The 16,681-nt window shown below is 42.2% G+C and overlaps 1 protein-coding gene across 1 annotated transcript in view; it reads left to right on the top strand.

The window, feature by feature from the left end:
• The first annotated feature begins 465 nt into the window (after nucleotides 1-465).
• The window catches only part of SGPP1 (sphingosine-1-phosphate phosphatase 1), a 35,822-nt gene continuing 19,606 nt past the window's right edge, over nucleotides 466-16,681 (top strand). Inside the window, exon 1 of the mRNA XM_034768102.1 lies at nucleotides 466-1,435. Within this exon, the coding sequence (XP_034623993.1) occupies nucleotides 746-1,435 (690 nt within the window). The 5' untranslated portion in view covers nucleotides 466-745. The remainder of the gene's footprint in view (nucleotides 1,436-16,681) is intronic.

The following is a 16,681-nucleotide window of genomic DNA, read 5'->3' as shown; positions in this document are numbered from 1 at the left end:
GGGGGGGTGCGGTGGAGGGCAGCTCTTCCCCTCCGCCCCGCCTCTATAGTGGGTGACGGAGGCGGTGTGGAGGGGCAGCTCTTTTCTCCCTACCCCTGCTGGGTAATAGAGATCGGGTGGGGGCGCTTCTCCCCCCGGCCCATCTCCTGCCTGCTGAGGGGCTGAAGTGCCTCTGCTCAGGCCCACCGCCCCACCCTTGAGCTTTTGTGGGCATCTCCACGTGACACTCGCGCAACGATGAAGCAGGCAGAGTTCATTGGCCGCTCCCGCGTTCAGAACCAAGTTGTGATTGGTCGCACTTTCTCCTAGAAGGGGGGACACAGCCAATCAGGAGGGCCTCGGGATGCTAGATCCGGCTTGCGCCGTCAGTGCTCTTGCCTTAGAAGCAGAAGTTTGCGCAGGCCCCGTGGCGGGACCGCGCGCGCGGGGGGGCGGGGACTGGAGGAGGAGGAGGAGGGTGCGGGGGTGCGCGCGGCGGCGGGGCAGCCGGGCTCGGCTGAGTCAGGACGGTCACAGGAGGCAGCGGGGAGGGTGACCGACGGGCCGGAGCTGCAGCTGCGTAGAGGGAAGGAGCAACGGCCGGGCTGGGCGGGTTTCTAGGGTCGGGTAGAGGCTAAACCCCCTCCCCGCCTCAGGCCGCCCCCGCCGGCATAGCCCCCCCCGTGGGGAGTCACCCCTCACCCTCCCCTCGGGGAGAGACCCCCCTCTCCCGGGAGAGACCCCCCCGCAGCACCCGGCTCCCGGCATGGCTCTGCTCCAGCGCCTGGCCCGGCTCGCTGCCTACCTGCAGGACCCGCAGAAAGTGGCCGACTTCCAGCGTCTCTGCGGGGTGGAGGGGCCTCCGGGCTTGGCGGCCTCCCCGCCCCTCGCTGAGGAGAGCGGGGCGCCGGGGCCGTTAGCCAACGGCAGCTGCCCCGCCATGAACGGCGGAGGGGAAGGCGATGGGTGGCCCTGGCTCAGAGCCGCCGCTGGCGGGGAGAAGCGGCCCCCGAAGGGGCTGGGGAACGGGGCGATCCCCGAGGGAGCCGGCGGGGAGGGACCCCCGCAGCAGACCTGGGGGAGGAGGCAGCCGCGCCGCAACTCCCTGACCGGGGAAGCCGCCTGCCAGGAGATCGCCATCCGCAACTCCTTCCTCTATTATCTGTTCAACCTGGGCACGGAGCTGGGCAACGAGCTCTTCTACATCCTCTTCTTCCCCTTCTGCATCTGGAACCTGGACGCCTGGATGGGCAGGAGGCTCATCATCGTCTGGGTCTGGGTTATGTACCTGGGCCAGTGCACCAAGGATGTGATCCGCTGGCCACGGCCTGCCTCCCCTCCCGTGGTGAAGCTGGAGGTCTTCTACAACTCCGAGTACAGCATGCCCTCCACCCACGCCATGTCGGGCACTGCCATCCCTCTGGCCCTCGTCCTGCTCAGCTACGGCAGGTGGCAGGTAATGCCCGCCCTTCTTTTTCATAGCAAGATATGCGCTTCACTGCCTTACTGGGAGAGGTGAACTGGTTTGGATAAAATACAAAACCTGTTCTCCCCTCCCCCCCCCCTCCCAATCTATTCCTAAAAATGAATGTGAACTTAACTTCTTGTTTGGTCATCCAGGTAAGGTCAGGAAAGAGACTGCTGGTATTTCCAGCTTATATTTGAATCCTAACTATGTTCACAGTAAAAAGAACAGGAGTACTTGTGTTCTTTTTGCGGATACAGACTAACACGGCTGCTACTCTGAAACCTGTCATTATGTTCACAGTGTGCTCTAAATCTCTGTCTGCACCCTGTTCTTATGAGACTTTTGTAGCCTCAAGTGGTTTGAGGAAACTTTGTACAAGCATCTGATCTTTTGGCAGGCCGATTGGTTTAATTGACTGACTGACAGAGCACCAGGAACTTTAGAGTTCAATGATAATCTTACTTTTGCTTCTGATTTACTACTTGGCCTTGGCATCTCCTTGAACTCAGTTTTAGTTTAATAATCTCTTATCTGGGTGTTGAAGATGTAAATAATCCTCAAAGTGCTGCACAACTATAGAAGTACTAATTTTTATCAGGAACTGACTTCTGAACCTTTTCAGGCTTGCCCTTCTCTCATCTAAATCTTAATCTCAGGTATATTGCATCTTAAATCAACAAGGTCAATTTAAATGATAAATTGTACTCTATGGATAATTAGATCATGTCATGTTTTCAGTTGCGGTAGGTATTGCTGAAATGTTTGCTATTGAACATATTGCTAGAAAATTTTCTACGAGTACATGATCCTCGAGTTCTCTCGCACCACTTGCAGGGGCAGGTGAGCAACAAGAGTTTTTGGTGGTTTTTTTGGTCATTCCTTCATAGCAAGTGTTATAGACGGCCGTTTCAATGCACTGCATATTAAGTAACAGCAATGTATTTGGAGGATACAGATCTCCTATATCCAGTTTATGTAAAAGGGGTTGATTTCTACTTGCAACATGTTTAGCATTTTCAGACTGTCTGCTGCCTGTACTGCTTTTCATATAACTGTATAACTTTTAAGAAGTGCAGCAAATTGCTATGAGATACTTTCAGTTTAGTGACTAAAGAACCCTTATCTTTTCAGTCAATGCTGTTAATGATCACTGGCTGTTTATTGTCATAGCATGATGCTTGTGTTTTTTATCTCAGTCTGTGAAATGGGTATTCTGAAAGGAGAGAGGTGGTTGAAGGTTCAGAAATGTGCAAGTATGGGGTTTAAATAAAGATTGAGATTCAAAGTGCAGTAACTAACCTTGGTAAAAGTCAGTCCACTCCCAAAAAGTGTAGTTATTTTGGATACCTACACTTTTTTTAGCCAAAGGCCAAGTGCCTTCCACTACACACCAAGTCCCCACCCACTTGATGCGCACAGGGATCTGATAGATCAAGGTGTTACGGTTTACTTTATGAAATATATATATTCAGTTATTAGTCACTGTTTGTTTATAGTTTCACTATAAAGAGTGACTCATAAAATGGACCTTATTCAACAACATGTGTATTCAGTGACAGTTACTTACTTTAGTGACAGAAAAATGTTTTATTGCCTTTTACCCCATTAGCACTGGCGAGCTGACAGTCTGAGAATGATCTGAGTTATATTACTTTCTATATATCCCTAACAGAATAACTTACTAATGCCAGAGAGACAATGTGGGTGAGGTAATATATTTTATTGGACCAACGTCTGTTGGTGGGAGAGAAAAGCTTTTGAACCACACAGAGTTCTTTTTAGGTCTGGGAAAGGTACGCTGAGCATCACAGCTAAATGCAAGGTGGGACCAACAAGACTACAATTACATCGCATATGTTACTAATGCTAGTCAATTATATCCATGTAAACCCTATGAAGGCAATACTGGTAGTGATGTATGGGAAGCAGAGCTTAGCTTGATTGTCAGAGTGACTTTGCAGCACTGGCAATCAGAGAAATAATATTTTTACTGGTAAACTAACTACATTTGTTATGAAAATTCAAGTGATGACAAATATGGGAATGCTTTGGTGTAGTTTGTTGTCACTATTCAGAGAAGAACCGCGCTTAACCTTTTCAGTAAACCAGCATCTTTTAAATGGATTGCTCTGCCATCTCTTGATTCTATGAAAAACTTAATTTCATATGAAATTATTTGCTTGAATAGTAGAGCACACTGAAACTAAAGTTTATTCAGATAGTATCTGTCATCTGAAGAAGTCTGAACAATCAGACTAGGATGCTTCAGAAACTTTACAGAAAATTGATGCTGTGAATAAATGTGCTGGACTTCACAAAAGTTTGGGCAGTAACATTTAAGTAGTTTCATTGACAGTTTTAAATATTTTTTATTTTTGTTGGGGAGAGGAGTTTGATTTATGTGGATCTCTGTGATTGGGCCTAGCTATTGAGAATCTTCAGAACCTCAGTTTTGACTCTTAGTGCTTATTGTCTTATACTAGGCCTTTTATTGCAGCTTGACATCTAACCAAGGAGGATGGCAATGTTTTCTCCTTTTGAAGCCTATTTGTGCTGCTCATGAGTGCTGGCTATAAGGATTTGCTATGAAGCAGTTTAGAAGTTCTCTCTCTACTGTACAATTGGGTGTATTGCATTCATAATAATTCCAGACTCTGCTAAAAGTTTGAACTCATGTCTCTTGTATAGTAATGAAGTGCTCTGTTGATGGATTTTGTTACATTATGTATTATGAACTAAACTTTTTTAATAAAATGAATTTTTAGCACTAACTTCCCGAGCTAATATTTCCAAAGGAATATTTAAAATTAGATTAAGTGACATGAAACCATTAAACTAAGTCTCTCCTGAAAACCCATATTATTTGCAGTGGTGATGTAGCTGGTTGGTCCCAGGATTTCAGAGGCACAGAGTGAGTGAGGTAATATAAGTTGGTCCAATATAAGATATTACCTTACTCATCTTGCCTTTGAGAAACCCTACTTGTTTTAAAAAACCTTGCAAAATATTCTCGCTAAGGGTCAGATCCTGCTTCCATTGAGGACAATGACAAAACTCCTTTTGACTTCAGTTGTGCTGGATTGGGCAAAATGAGTGTATATTGTACGGAACAACTCGGCAGAGATGCCTTTTATTCTTCAGTAGAAGAAAGTTAATAGTTTTTAAAATATTTTTGAAGTACTACTTTTTTGTAAAGATAATTTTTATGCCAATACATAAAACTAGCAGCTAGAAGAGTACCTTCCACCAGGTTCAGTTCTTTTGCATTCATAAAATGCTGACAGGGCTTTGGAGCTGTGCTCCAGCTCTGCTCCAGCTCCAGGCAAAAATCTGCAGCTCCACTGCTCCGGAGCTGCTCCGCGCTCGAGCTCAGGGCTCCGCTCCAAAGCCCTGGTTCTTAATGGAATTTTGTTCATTACTTTTCTCTTTAACAAATAAGCAGAGCTTGGTAAATTCTTTGTGAATAAAAGGGTCTAAGCCATTAACTTCTACAGAGTTGAAGCTTTAATTTAAAAAGAAAATTCCTGTTATCGTAATAGCCATAAGAAACGTTCTAAATGTGAATAAAATATAAACTGATGCACTATTGTCTGTCCTTGGATTCAGGAAGGCAACTCTAATACCTCTGCTACTCCACATAGTTTACCCATAAAGTAAAAGTGGGACATAAATAAAACACTGGTTCTCTTTACTACTCTGGAAATAGTGGATTGACAGGAATCAGGCAGTTTCCGTTCAGTTACCGCTTGGGAGAGTTTTGAACAACAGGGGACCTCATTAGTAGTAGTCCCCATCTTTTGTGTCTAATAGCTGAAAGGTGGTTCTCTATGAGCTGAGGAGTGAAAACATTTCTATTTTGGTATGTTATTGCCAGGACTCAAAGATCTCTACCTAGAGCGTGACATATGGAGCCCTAATCTATAGTCTGCAAATATCCCGTATTTTACCGTATTCTTTTGCACAACCAGAGAGACCTTGAAGGATTCTTGTTTCCAAAAGAACAGTATTGATCTTTTAGCAGCAAGAAAAAAAATTGTTTTGATAATGCTTCATTATAGTTAACGGTTTTGTCCTCTTATAATATATGACTTTTTAATTGTTACTTATTTTGACACTATATAGGAACTTGACTAATGAGCTCTCTATTTCAGTTATTCAGGATTATGTTGACAAAATCCCTCCATTTTATTATTAAATTGTTTACTAAGGTGGAAAACCCCACAAACTTTATAATTTTACTTGGTGACTGAAATACAAAGCAGATGCAATCTATCCATGGAAATTTAGAAACACTATTGTGGATATTAATACAATAGATGGTGAAAATTGTAAAGAAAACTGATTAACTGGAAATAAGGGTGCCATGGATGATATTTAAAAACAAACAAACAAACAAAAAGGTGTATTCCCTAGTTCATATCCAGATCTACCTTCATACACCTTTTTCTAAATATATGATTTTACCACAGTAAAGAAAATACAGGCACTCTCTAATCTTCAATCAGTCTTCAATATTTTAAATATTATAAAGTGACAGGGGGGTAAGAGGTAAAAGCACTGTATGATGTAAACAGTTAACTGACATTTGATAAAAATTTCATGAACTTTAGAGAGTGCTTGAAAACAAGTACTTGTTAACCTGATTTTTAGAAAATATTTTATATTAGAATGAGTTTGATCTGTACATAAACTTTCAAAGCTGGGCATTTTCATGTGTCACATTTCAGATTTATCAGACCCTGCACAGCTCAGGAAGGCTGCTGCAAAGGTGATTTTTAGCTACCTTAGTGCCAGATTGGGGAAGCACAAGTACAATTCTTACTGTAAACTAGAGCAGTCTGTGGATTTTGCTAAATTATGCTGGTGGCCAATAGTCCTAAAGGGTTGTTTCAGGAAAGAGTAATTGTGGTGCCTATGGAAGACTGGGTCATTCCCTCTGCTCTGGTAGCCAGGAGTGCGTGGTGTAAGAGATTTTGTAGCTTCTCTAGACCACCTCAGAACATCTCTGCCTATGGAGAAGGAATCTTCCAGTGGCTGGGTAAAGCCAAAGCTGCTCTACAGTAATGACAGGATCTAGCCATGAAAAACTTTAGCTATTACTCACTTGGGTTTGAGTCACTGTAATGACTCACTTAAATGTGTGATGTCTTATCTAGTTACACTTAGTATTGAGAGGAACAATTCACTTAACATGAAGAAAATATAATTGTGTGAATATTAAATTGATTAGTTCTCAGTTAATTTTGTTCAGGCTATTTGCATAATATACCATCCTTCCTAGTACCTGTAAACATTAGGCAGGTTTGAATTAGTGTATGTATAAATTGACAATCCTGACTCCTTTATACATATGGTTAGATAACAAGCTCTTCAGCTGTTTAATATAAAAATGTAAACTACATGAAGCTAAGGTTGTTCATTGAGATTTCTGAAAGCTGTTCTAGTTTGTTTTGGCTGTTCAGTGAGATTTTGGAATGAAGCAAATAGATTTGGATTGTTAAAATATGTGATGGCTGAACAGTCATATCTGTTTAATAATTCTGTGTTGATTTTCCCTTGCCCGGAAAACCAATATTTATTGTCATCTTTATTCATTATGCTGAAGACCTTTAATGTAAGCTAAATAGGGTGGTTGCTTTTTGGTGGTGGTGTTTTTTTTTTTTTTTTGGGGGGGGGGGGGGCGCAAGTCAGTGTCTTTCCGTGGACTTTAATGTGAATCAAATTGTGTCACATTTTAGCTTGGTATCTGGTGAGAAATGTGAGGAGGGAGAACAAGATTTACAATAATAAGATAATATGGATGTCTTGGTTAGTGCATATGTATTGATGACTTAATAAAAGCTTAATTTAAAAAAAAAAGATATTGATACTAGCCAGAAAAGGTCAGGAAGAAAGTTCCGTGTGTAAAATTCTGCATAGAATTTGCATGAAGATGAGGAGGAAAAGGAAATAGGAGGGTGCTTAAACGTGTAGATGGCATATATACTGTACCTGAGTTATCTTGATATATAGGAATTCAGGCATGTAACTCCCTGTGCTTTCATTTGGAATTCAACCCCCCCAAACAGTGCTGTTAGCAAATATTGCAGTACTTTGCTTATAAATTGTGTAAATGTTTTTGTGTACAATCATTCTTTGGATAGACTGTGTAGCAGCTAGTGTGAAAATTTAAATTGTACAATAACAGACAGGCTGCTGGCAATTGCCTTATTTAGTTTCTGCTCATTAGCAAATAAGGAAACAAAACTATGCTTATCTTACTCATCAAAGTTATTGGCTTAACTTTTTGTTCTTGCTCTTATACAGCCTGTATTTAAAAGACATAGATTAATAAAATGGACAATTGGGAATCTTTGGTAAGCTTAAAACAAATTTTAATTGCTTTTCCCAAAGCTAGCAGTACCCTTGCTTTTCTGCAAAACATAATAATGTGTAATAACCTATGGGATGTTTTCATCCCAGTTGAATCAAGGCACATTACTAGTATTAATCTTTCTATATCTGCCTATGTCTGAAGAAGAGCTAAACTAAAACTTTAATCGTGACAGCCTCTGCATGAACAGTACATTTTGAAATATGGCTGATTCTCCATCTATCTGTAGAAAACTTTGGCCAGGTCTGAGTTTAGGCCTGGATAATTTTATTTGGTAAAATTAAGTTTAGGATTAATAAGGAATACTGAAATCAGAGCTGCTTTAGGTGAAAGAGCACTGAAGTAGGCCATGCTCTCACCTTGTGCTTGGCCCCATTTTTGAGTCTCTTTTGGAAAAGAGTAAAAGGGTAATGGACTACACACTGCTAATTATATTTAGCAAAGTGAGAATGGGCCATATTCTGCTAGAAGTCTGTTGCCAGCTCCTTCTCACATGTTCTGCTTACGAAGAGGACATCTATTTGTGGTCACCAATGGATGATGGAAGAAAATGTCCACCTGAGACTGGACTCTTCTACTATGACCTCAGATTGAGATACCGAATTACTACCACATTGAGCTATAGCCAACATGCTGAAACCCTAATTGTAGAAAGGTGGTCCCCAAGGCAGAGCAAGAGGACACAGAATCCTACAAGACTAGCCATGCAGAAGGAAAGTACGGGGGACTCTCTCTTGCATCACCAACGACACCTGAAGTTGTGTCCTGCTTTCTTTCCTGGACTTGTCATCCAGAGAAGTAATTTAAAGACTGCTCATCAGCTAAGCCAAGCCTGAAGTCACAACTGAGAGAGAGAAGAGCCCAACCATCACCCTGCATGCAAAAGGAGCTCAAATTTTTTGCAACATCAGAACTAGTTCTCACCTAAAAGACTGATCATGTTAGTTAGAGACTCTAAGAAAAAGACATGCGTGCATTTGTATAGAATTCAGAGATGTCTGAATTCTCTTGACATTCTATTTGTGTGTGTCTCTAACTTTTTCCCTAGGTAGACGCTAAAAATTAGTAAGAAATTATATTGGTTAAAAGTGTTATTTCAAAGCTGTTAAGTGCTTGATTTTAAGAATAATTTCTGCATCTGTATAAAAGTGTTAGGAAGATGCAGACAACGTATTTTAATGTGGGAAGGTGAATAAACTAAGTAAATAAAATCTAACGTGGGTCGTATGTTCTCAGAAACTTAAGGTGGAACAGCTCAGTGGGAAGATATAAAGAAATAATTTTACATATTGTACTCCCTTAAAACAAAGGCAAGAGTCAGCTTCTGTCTTTAGCAGACTCAGCCCGATTGCCTTTCTTTTAATCTAAGCATTCTTCCTTAACTTTCCTGTAAAGTATTGAAGTGTAATTCTTGTGAATTTTGATAAATGATTTAATTACCGATTGTAGTAATTGGTGAGCCAGATAAATTGAACCATTGATATGTTGATTGAGTTTTCAATTGTAACCTCATTTTGAACATTGCATTGTGTTATATTTGATTAGTTTAAGGAAACTACAAATAAAATGAGTGACATATTTACTTCATATTTGATTGCTTATTCTTTTACTAAATCTATAAAAGCACATTAGATTTGTTCCTCTCTTGAAATTTCAGTGCAGGAAAACAACCTAGTTAAGAGTTAAAGGTAAATACATTGAATAACACTGTATTTTAATTGACTAAAATCCTATCACCACTACATAACCTAGAAGTTATATATTACATACTCTTCACTTTGCTATTAGTGCTTTGTCACACAATTTGAGGGAGTTCTCAGTAATAGAAAAATTTCTCCCCAGCAGGATCATATTATTTATAATGGAATGTCAGATGAAATAACTGACGCAGTTGTCAAGTTCTCAGGATCATGTTTAATTTATAAACTCACAGATGAAAATACTCAAACTTCATTGAAGATTGACCATATACTGTACATGCAAATAAGCTCCTTACATTCTATTTCTTGAAAGTTTTATGAAATACACACATTTGAACATATATTATTAAATGTATTAGTAGACTGTAACAGTAGAACAGCCAGTAAAACTACAAATCATAGAAGTTTGTATCTATAAATTGACACCAGTTGCAACTTATTTACTTGATAAAGTATCCATAGACTTTGTATAACAAAGCAAACATTGTTTTAAATTCAAATTGTCAGTCAGATCACATATGACCAGTCCTTGTTTTCAAAAAAAAAAAAAAAAAAAAAAAAAAAGTCTGCGTACACATCTTGTCATATTCGCATGACTTCGTATGGTTGGCACAAATATGTAGTTAATATTTTCAGGGCTTGTCTACCAAAAACTGTAGTGACAGTAAGGGTGCAGTATTTTGCCATATTACTTGCAGCTAGCAAGATTGAGAGATTTTGACAAACTGTATGATTTCTTTAAGGTCTTGAGAAATGTTTTGTATTAATGATTATAGATGCCTTTCATAATGTTTGCACGTCATAATCTTGTAAAGATAGTGTCACAGTTCTTCCTTCCCTGTCCTCACTAATCATCTTCTTATAGCTTTCATTACCTGAATTATTTTCTGGAGTCTTATCTTGAGCCTCATCCCCAGAGATGCTGAGCGTCCATAGGTACTTGGCACCCAGCAAGTTCCCAAATTTACCCTTATCTTGTAAATACCTTGAATCAGATAATATCTAACTCTGGAAAGCATGGAGTAAATTTTGTTTAATATAAATGAGTTATTAGTTATGTGGTCCACAGATCCATGACAGTAAGGGAGGTGTGTCTCCACCACAGAGAAACCACCAGATTTCGTCTTCCTTTTTAGGGTATGTCTACACTGCAGTTAAAAACTTGTAGTTGGCCTGTGCCAGCTGACGTAGGCTCGCGGGGCTTGGACTAAGGGGCTGTTTAATTGATGTGTAGATGTTCAGGCTCAGGCTTGCAGCCTGGGCTCTAGACCCCACGAGGGGCGGAGAGTCCCAGAGCTTGGGTTCTGAGCTGGAACATCTGCACCACAATTAAGCAGCCCCTTAGTCCAAGACTGAATCAGCTGGCATGGTCAAGCCCCAGGGTTTTAATTGCAGTGTAGACATGCCCTTAAACTGCAGGCAGGCAGACCTGCTACAGAACATATATAAAGAAGTGGGGGTGAGGGAAGAGAAGGATGAAATTCTTGAGGCTCTGCTTTTATCAGCAGAGGCAATCGCCCTTTCTGTGTCTCCCCTCCTTGCTTATCCGTGTGGAATGCATCCTGGGTAAGAAGTGAGAGAAAGCTGGACACTGTCTCCTGTACCTCCCTCTGCTGATTGAGTGCCTTCATGGACTTCTGTGGTGACCCAGGCCCTTCTCAATGGCTCAGGCTGAGACAGCATTTCCTGCAGCCTTCCTCCCTGAGCAGGACAGCTTCCAGGAAACGTTGGCAGCACCTCACCATAAAATTACCCACACAGAGGCCCCAGGACGGTCATAAGTGGCAGCTCCCTACCATATGAGGAGTGTGTAAGTTGAGGCACAATAGCAGAAGGTCAGGTGAGCCTCCCGCCTAGTCGTTGGAGCCCATGCTTACAGTCCTGAATGTTGGCCTGGAGCCCTGTCCAGCCTCTTCCTGACAGCTGCTGCACCAGCAGGGATTTACTGATAGAGACCCAGAGAGCAGACAGAAAAAGGAGAGTCTCATAAAGGACCCCCTGGCGCATCTGCTCCTAGTGTTCTGCAGCATACTCCTCTGTCCACCCTGCAGTGCCTTAGGGTTACTGCTTGCCAGCAGTGTCATACCGGTTCTATCTACCAGGTGCAGCATGTTGGTTAAGGATTCTGTTTGAATCACTGGGGTTGCAACCTGCTGCCCACACTGTTGACTCAGACTATGTCTAGGAATCTCTCTCCAAAACAGGATGTGGAATCCTGGAAAGCCACCTTCTGCTCCCAGTGCAGCACAACCTTTCAGTTTGAACCCCCTCTTTCTAGGGCAAGAAATCTGCACAAGAAAGTAACCACAAGGTTCCATGGCCCTCCAGGAGACCCTCAATCTGAAAATTCTCTTGGTGTCTGAGAGGAGGAGCATCAAAGGGGTCTCAGATGTTCAGACCCCTCTACTCGTACCATTATGAAGCTCTAAGGGAAGAAAAAGGGCCTCCCAATCCCTCTCAGTCTTATGAAGAGTCTGATTCAGGTAATTTCTCTAGGAGGCACTCTAAGGGCTTGTCTACAAGGGGCTTTGCTTTGTGACAAAGCAGTGTGTGACTCTACAGAGCAGTAGCTTACCATGCAGTAACATTCCATGTGGATGCTGCTAGAGCACATTAAGAGTTGCATAGAGCACTGTAGCATCATCCACACAGGAAAAGTCCCATGTAGACAAGCCCTCAAGAGGTACAAAGTGAAATGTTTCCCTCAAGCAACATAAATCTGAGGAATGCAGCAGGACAGATATTCCTCAGCACCTGCCTCCTGTGCTCAACTTCCTGAAGTGCAGCATAACAATCAATGCAGAAAACAGCAGGCCATAGCCATGAACTCTTTCCTCGAGGTGTGCATAGTTGAAACCCTACAAAAGGAAATTCTCCCCATTTATGGAAGGAAGGCCACAACTCCAAATCAGAATTAGCGAATCAAAGTTAAATAAAATACCCCCCTCCCCAGCCCCCTGGCTAGACTCTCAGGGAAGAATGTATTGAGTATTCTAAATCATGATTATAAGGTCTGCAGATAGACAAGCTATAGCTAAATACCCCTCTTTATGCACCCTGGGAGGGTATAATAGTGGGATAGGGATTTCCTGCCACACCTAAAAGATTAGGAAACTATCAGACAGTCATCCACCACTGCGGCTGTGAGTTGTTGCCCTAATATCCTGGGTGTTGCTATCAGACTCTGTTGCAGGTTGCTGTGCCTTGCCTTCACCTTATAACCCATGGGTTCTCAGACTGGGGGTTGGGACCCCCTCAGGGGGTCATGAGGTGATTACATCGGGGGGTTGTGAGCTGTCAACCTCCACCCCACACCCTGCTTTGCCTCCAGCATTTATAATGGTGTTAAATATATAAAAAAGTGTTTTTAATTGATAAGGGGGGTTGCACTCAGAGGCTTGCTATGTGAAAGGGGTCACCAGTACAAATGTTTGAGAGCCAGTGTTCTAAACCAAGTAGATGGCTGTGCAGTAATGATAGGGAGAGCAGCTCAGATGTGGAAGAACCAGCAGGCACTAAGGGGCATCTTGGCCCACTGTATTTTTTTTTTTTTCTTCCTGCCCCTGGTTTCCATTCTGTAAGCTCAGAAGTTTCCTCAGTGTGTTCAAAATTATCCTGGTATCTCTTATAAAGAAAAATGTGCCTATTTTTCTGGTGGTCAGGAACTCATCTTTTCTAACAGAGACTTTTTTTTAATACCTGCAAGAGTGTCTTCCTCCCTATCCAGCCCAATCACAGGCAGCCAAGTCCAGGCAGGTGTATTCTTAGCCCCCTCCTTCTGGCATGAAAACTATTGGGAGCATCAGGCCCCAAGAGTAAACAAACATACATCATATCTGTTAATCTGATACCCTAACTGCCCATTCATGCTTTCACAAGCAGTGATAATATGGGTGCACAATATTGTAAGTATGGTCCCTCTCAACCTATTTAAAAAGAGAATTGTATAGTCTAAGGGCTTTTCCCTAAGGAGGAAGAATCAGTGCATGCAGATAGTCATCCTAGATCTCTTATGAATGGAAACAATATAACCTGTCCCCTCTCTAGAGAGGAAAACAAGACTTTTACTCCATATTGTTCCTAGTCTCTTCTCCCATCTTCCCTTCCCCTCCCCCACCAAATCAGAAGGCCATAAAGAGCAGTTCTTGACCTCAAGTGTCTCAACAGTTCCACGAAGAAATCAAAATTCAGTATAGAGACCTTAAAATCCACAGTGGCTGCCAACAACAAAAGGAACTGCATGATATTAATGGATTTGAGGGATGCCTATCTCCATACAAGAAAGGATGACCACCTAGTTTGGGCACTGGCCTGGGGCATGGTAGACTTAGGTTCCAATCCCTGCTCTGCCATGGACTTCCTGTGTGACCTGGGACTAGTCCCTTAGCCTCTCTGTGCCTCAGTTCCCCATCTGTAAAATGTGGGTCCCAGAGATGAGATGGGCACTGCCCAATTAAAACCACCCATTGAAATGTCATGAAATGACACCCCTATGGACCAAGTTGGTCACAGGATATACACGCTATTGCTGTATCTCAATCTAACAGTCTAACAGATGCTTCCTAAGCTTTGCTCTGTATACAATACAGGTCCTTGCCCTTTGGTTTAGTAATAATATGGCAAGTATTTACAAAAGTGCTGAAAGTGTTAATAATAGCTCTTGGACTGGAGGGGGTCTGTGTCTACTTACCCCTTCCCGTGTGACCTCATCCAGAGCCACTTTCATAGACGGCACCATGTGATGAGGATGCTGCAGAGCCACAGTTTTGTGAAATCAGTTAACGTTGTCTCAGTGGATTCCTCATCATGGAGTTGACATAGATGTGGTCCTTTATAAAGTTTCTTTTTGCAGGAAAGAGAAGAGAAGCTGAGAAATCTTAACAGAAGTCAGTCTCTCAAGGGAAGTACCCCTTCCAGTTTCTTCTGGGATCAGTGGTCTTCATTGTGGATATTCTTAGTGGCTCATGCTCACATGAGATCACTGCAGAGCTGCTTCTTATCCACCCTTCAGCGAAGGTCTATCTCCCCAGCAGGATTCTCAGGTCATTCAGATGGTGAATGAGTCTCAGCAGATTTAAGTTAGGAATTCTAATAAGCGAACCCACTCAGGACATTTATCACCAAAGATGCAAGCATAGAGGGATGGGGTGTTCACAAGGTGTCAAGGACTTTCCAAGGGTTCTGATGGAAACGAGAGCAAGCACAGCATAACTTGGTGAGACCTCAGGACAATCTGATATGGTCTCTAGATTCTGCTCCCACATGTGGACTCCCCTCATGTTGATAATGACAACACCTCAGCCATGTCATATGTCAGCAGGCAAAGGGGAACAAGGTCTACAGTCCCTCAAAGAGAAGCTCACCTCCTGATGACTTGACTGATAACTATCTGCAGTCAATTCACTCTCTTCATATCCAAGGGAAAATAAGTGTTATGGCTGGCTGGCTCAGCAGGCCAAAATTAGATTATCCTGAGTGGGAACTATAGCCAGATGTGTTCCATTTACTTGGAAAGGAATCTGGTCTCCCAGCAATAGTTGTTTTTTTTTTTTGCCTCCCACTTGAATTGCAAAGTTTTTCAGTGTTCTTGTCTGGCTGGTGGAATCACAAAGCCAAGGCAACAGATGCTTTTTCAGAAAGATGGCCCAAAGGGATCCTTTTATTTATGTCTTCCCTCCCTTTTCTCTCCTTGCCAAAACATTACAGGGGATCAGCAGAGAAGCAGCACTGGTAATTCTGGCTTCTCCAGTGTGGCCAAGGAAGCCTTTTTTGACATGGTACAAAAAGCCCCTGTATATTTTCTGTCCAGAAAGGATCTGATATTACAGGGGCCAGTTATGCATCAGAAGTTGAAGTGATTCACTCTGAATCTAATTGCTAAATTCTTGAACAGAGCCTCTTAAGCCAAGGAGGTTATTCAGTGGAGGGAATATTCATACTTTTAGCTTCTAGAAATAACTCTATTAACTCAACATATTCAAAGGCCTGGTTGAGGTATTCCTGTTGGTACGAGGACAAGGGTCTCATCCCTACATCTGCATTTTTTATTAATTTCTTCAAGATGGACTTGGGGTAGGCCTGGCAGTTCAGACACTCAAAGGTCAAGTTGATGCTTCATCTACTATCCTTAATGCCATAGATGAGTAGTGGATTTCATCTAACCTACATGACTAGCAGTTTTTTTTTTTTTTAAGAGCAGAATCTTTAATACATCCTTCCCAAGTACACAGAGTTCTTTCGTAGAATCTTGCCTAAGTGATCTCTTTTGACAGCAGTTATGTTAGTTTCCAGATGTTTGAGTTGGGAGCTCCTTTCCTGCAACCTCAATGCTGCAACTTCTGTGAAGATAGTGGTACTTAGAACCAACCTTGTCTTCATTTCAGAGATTAACTCCAGGCTCCACAGAGCACAGGAAACCATCCTTCTATCCTTCTGCCCAGCTCCATCGCACTCCAGAGAGAAATGGTAGCCTACTTCATATGTCCACAAAGCTCTTAAAATGTATATTCATTGCACAGCTGAGTTCAGAAAGACAAATGCTTTGTGCTTTATCTGGTGTCAAAGGGAAAGAAGATTTCAAAATCTTCTATTTCCATGTGGCTAAGATAGTGTATCTTAGACGTGTACAAGTCCTGCAAGGATCTATACTATGCCCTCTTTTCCTCAATATGTACATGAGATCACTGGGAGAACTCATGAGACGTTATGGGTTTAGCTGCAAACAGCATGCTGAAACTCAGCTATATATCTTACTAATTCATGCAGCCACCGCTACTATTACAATGTCAGTGCTTATAGGAAATTAGCTGTTGGATGAAAAGCAGGTGGCTCAAGCTGAACCCAGACAAGACTGAAATGTTGTTGGTCAGAAAGATGAAAGACTTCAAAGCTGGCTAAGATGTTGTCTCCACCTTCCATTAAAGACATATAGCCCCCATTTGTCAAGTGCAATGTTTTAGAGTCCTGTTTGACTCTTCACTAAGCTTGAATAACCACATAGGCACAGTTTCCAGAAATATTCCCTTTCACCTCCAGCTTGCTAGGAAACTTCATCCCTTCCCACAGACAAGCACCTGTCTACAATAATCCAATCTTGTCACTTCCAGGCTGGGTTACTGTAACTGGTGGTATTTGAAACTGAATGTGAAGATGATGCATAGG

The sequence above is a fragment of the Trachemys scripta genome, chromosome 4 (assembly GCF_013100865.1).
Source record: "Trachemys scripta elegans isolate TJP31775 chromosome 4, CAS_Tse_1.0, whole genome shotgun sequence".
Classification (NCBI taxonomy): domain Eukaryota; kingdom Metazoa; phylum Chordata; order Testudines; family Emydidae; genus Trachemys; species Trachemys scripta.
This window is presented reverse-complemented; position numbering and strand designations above follow the sequence as displayed.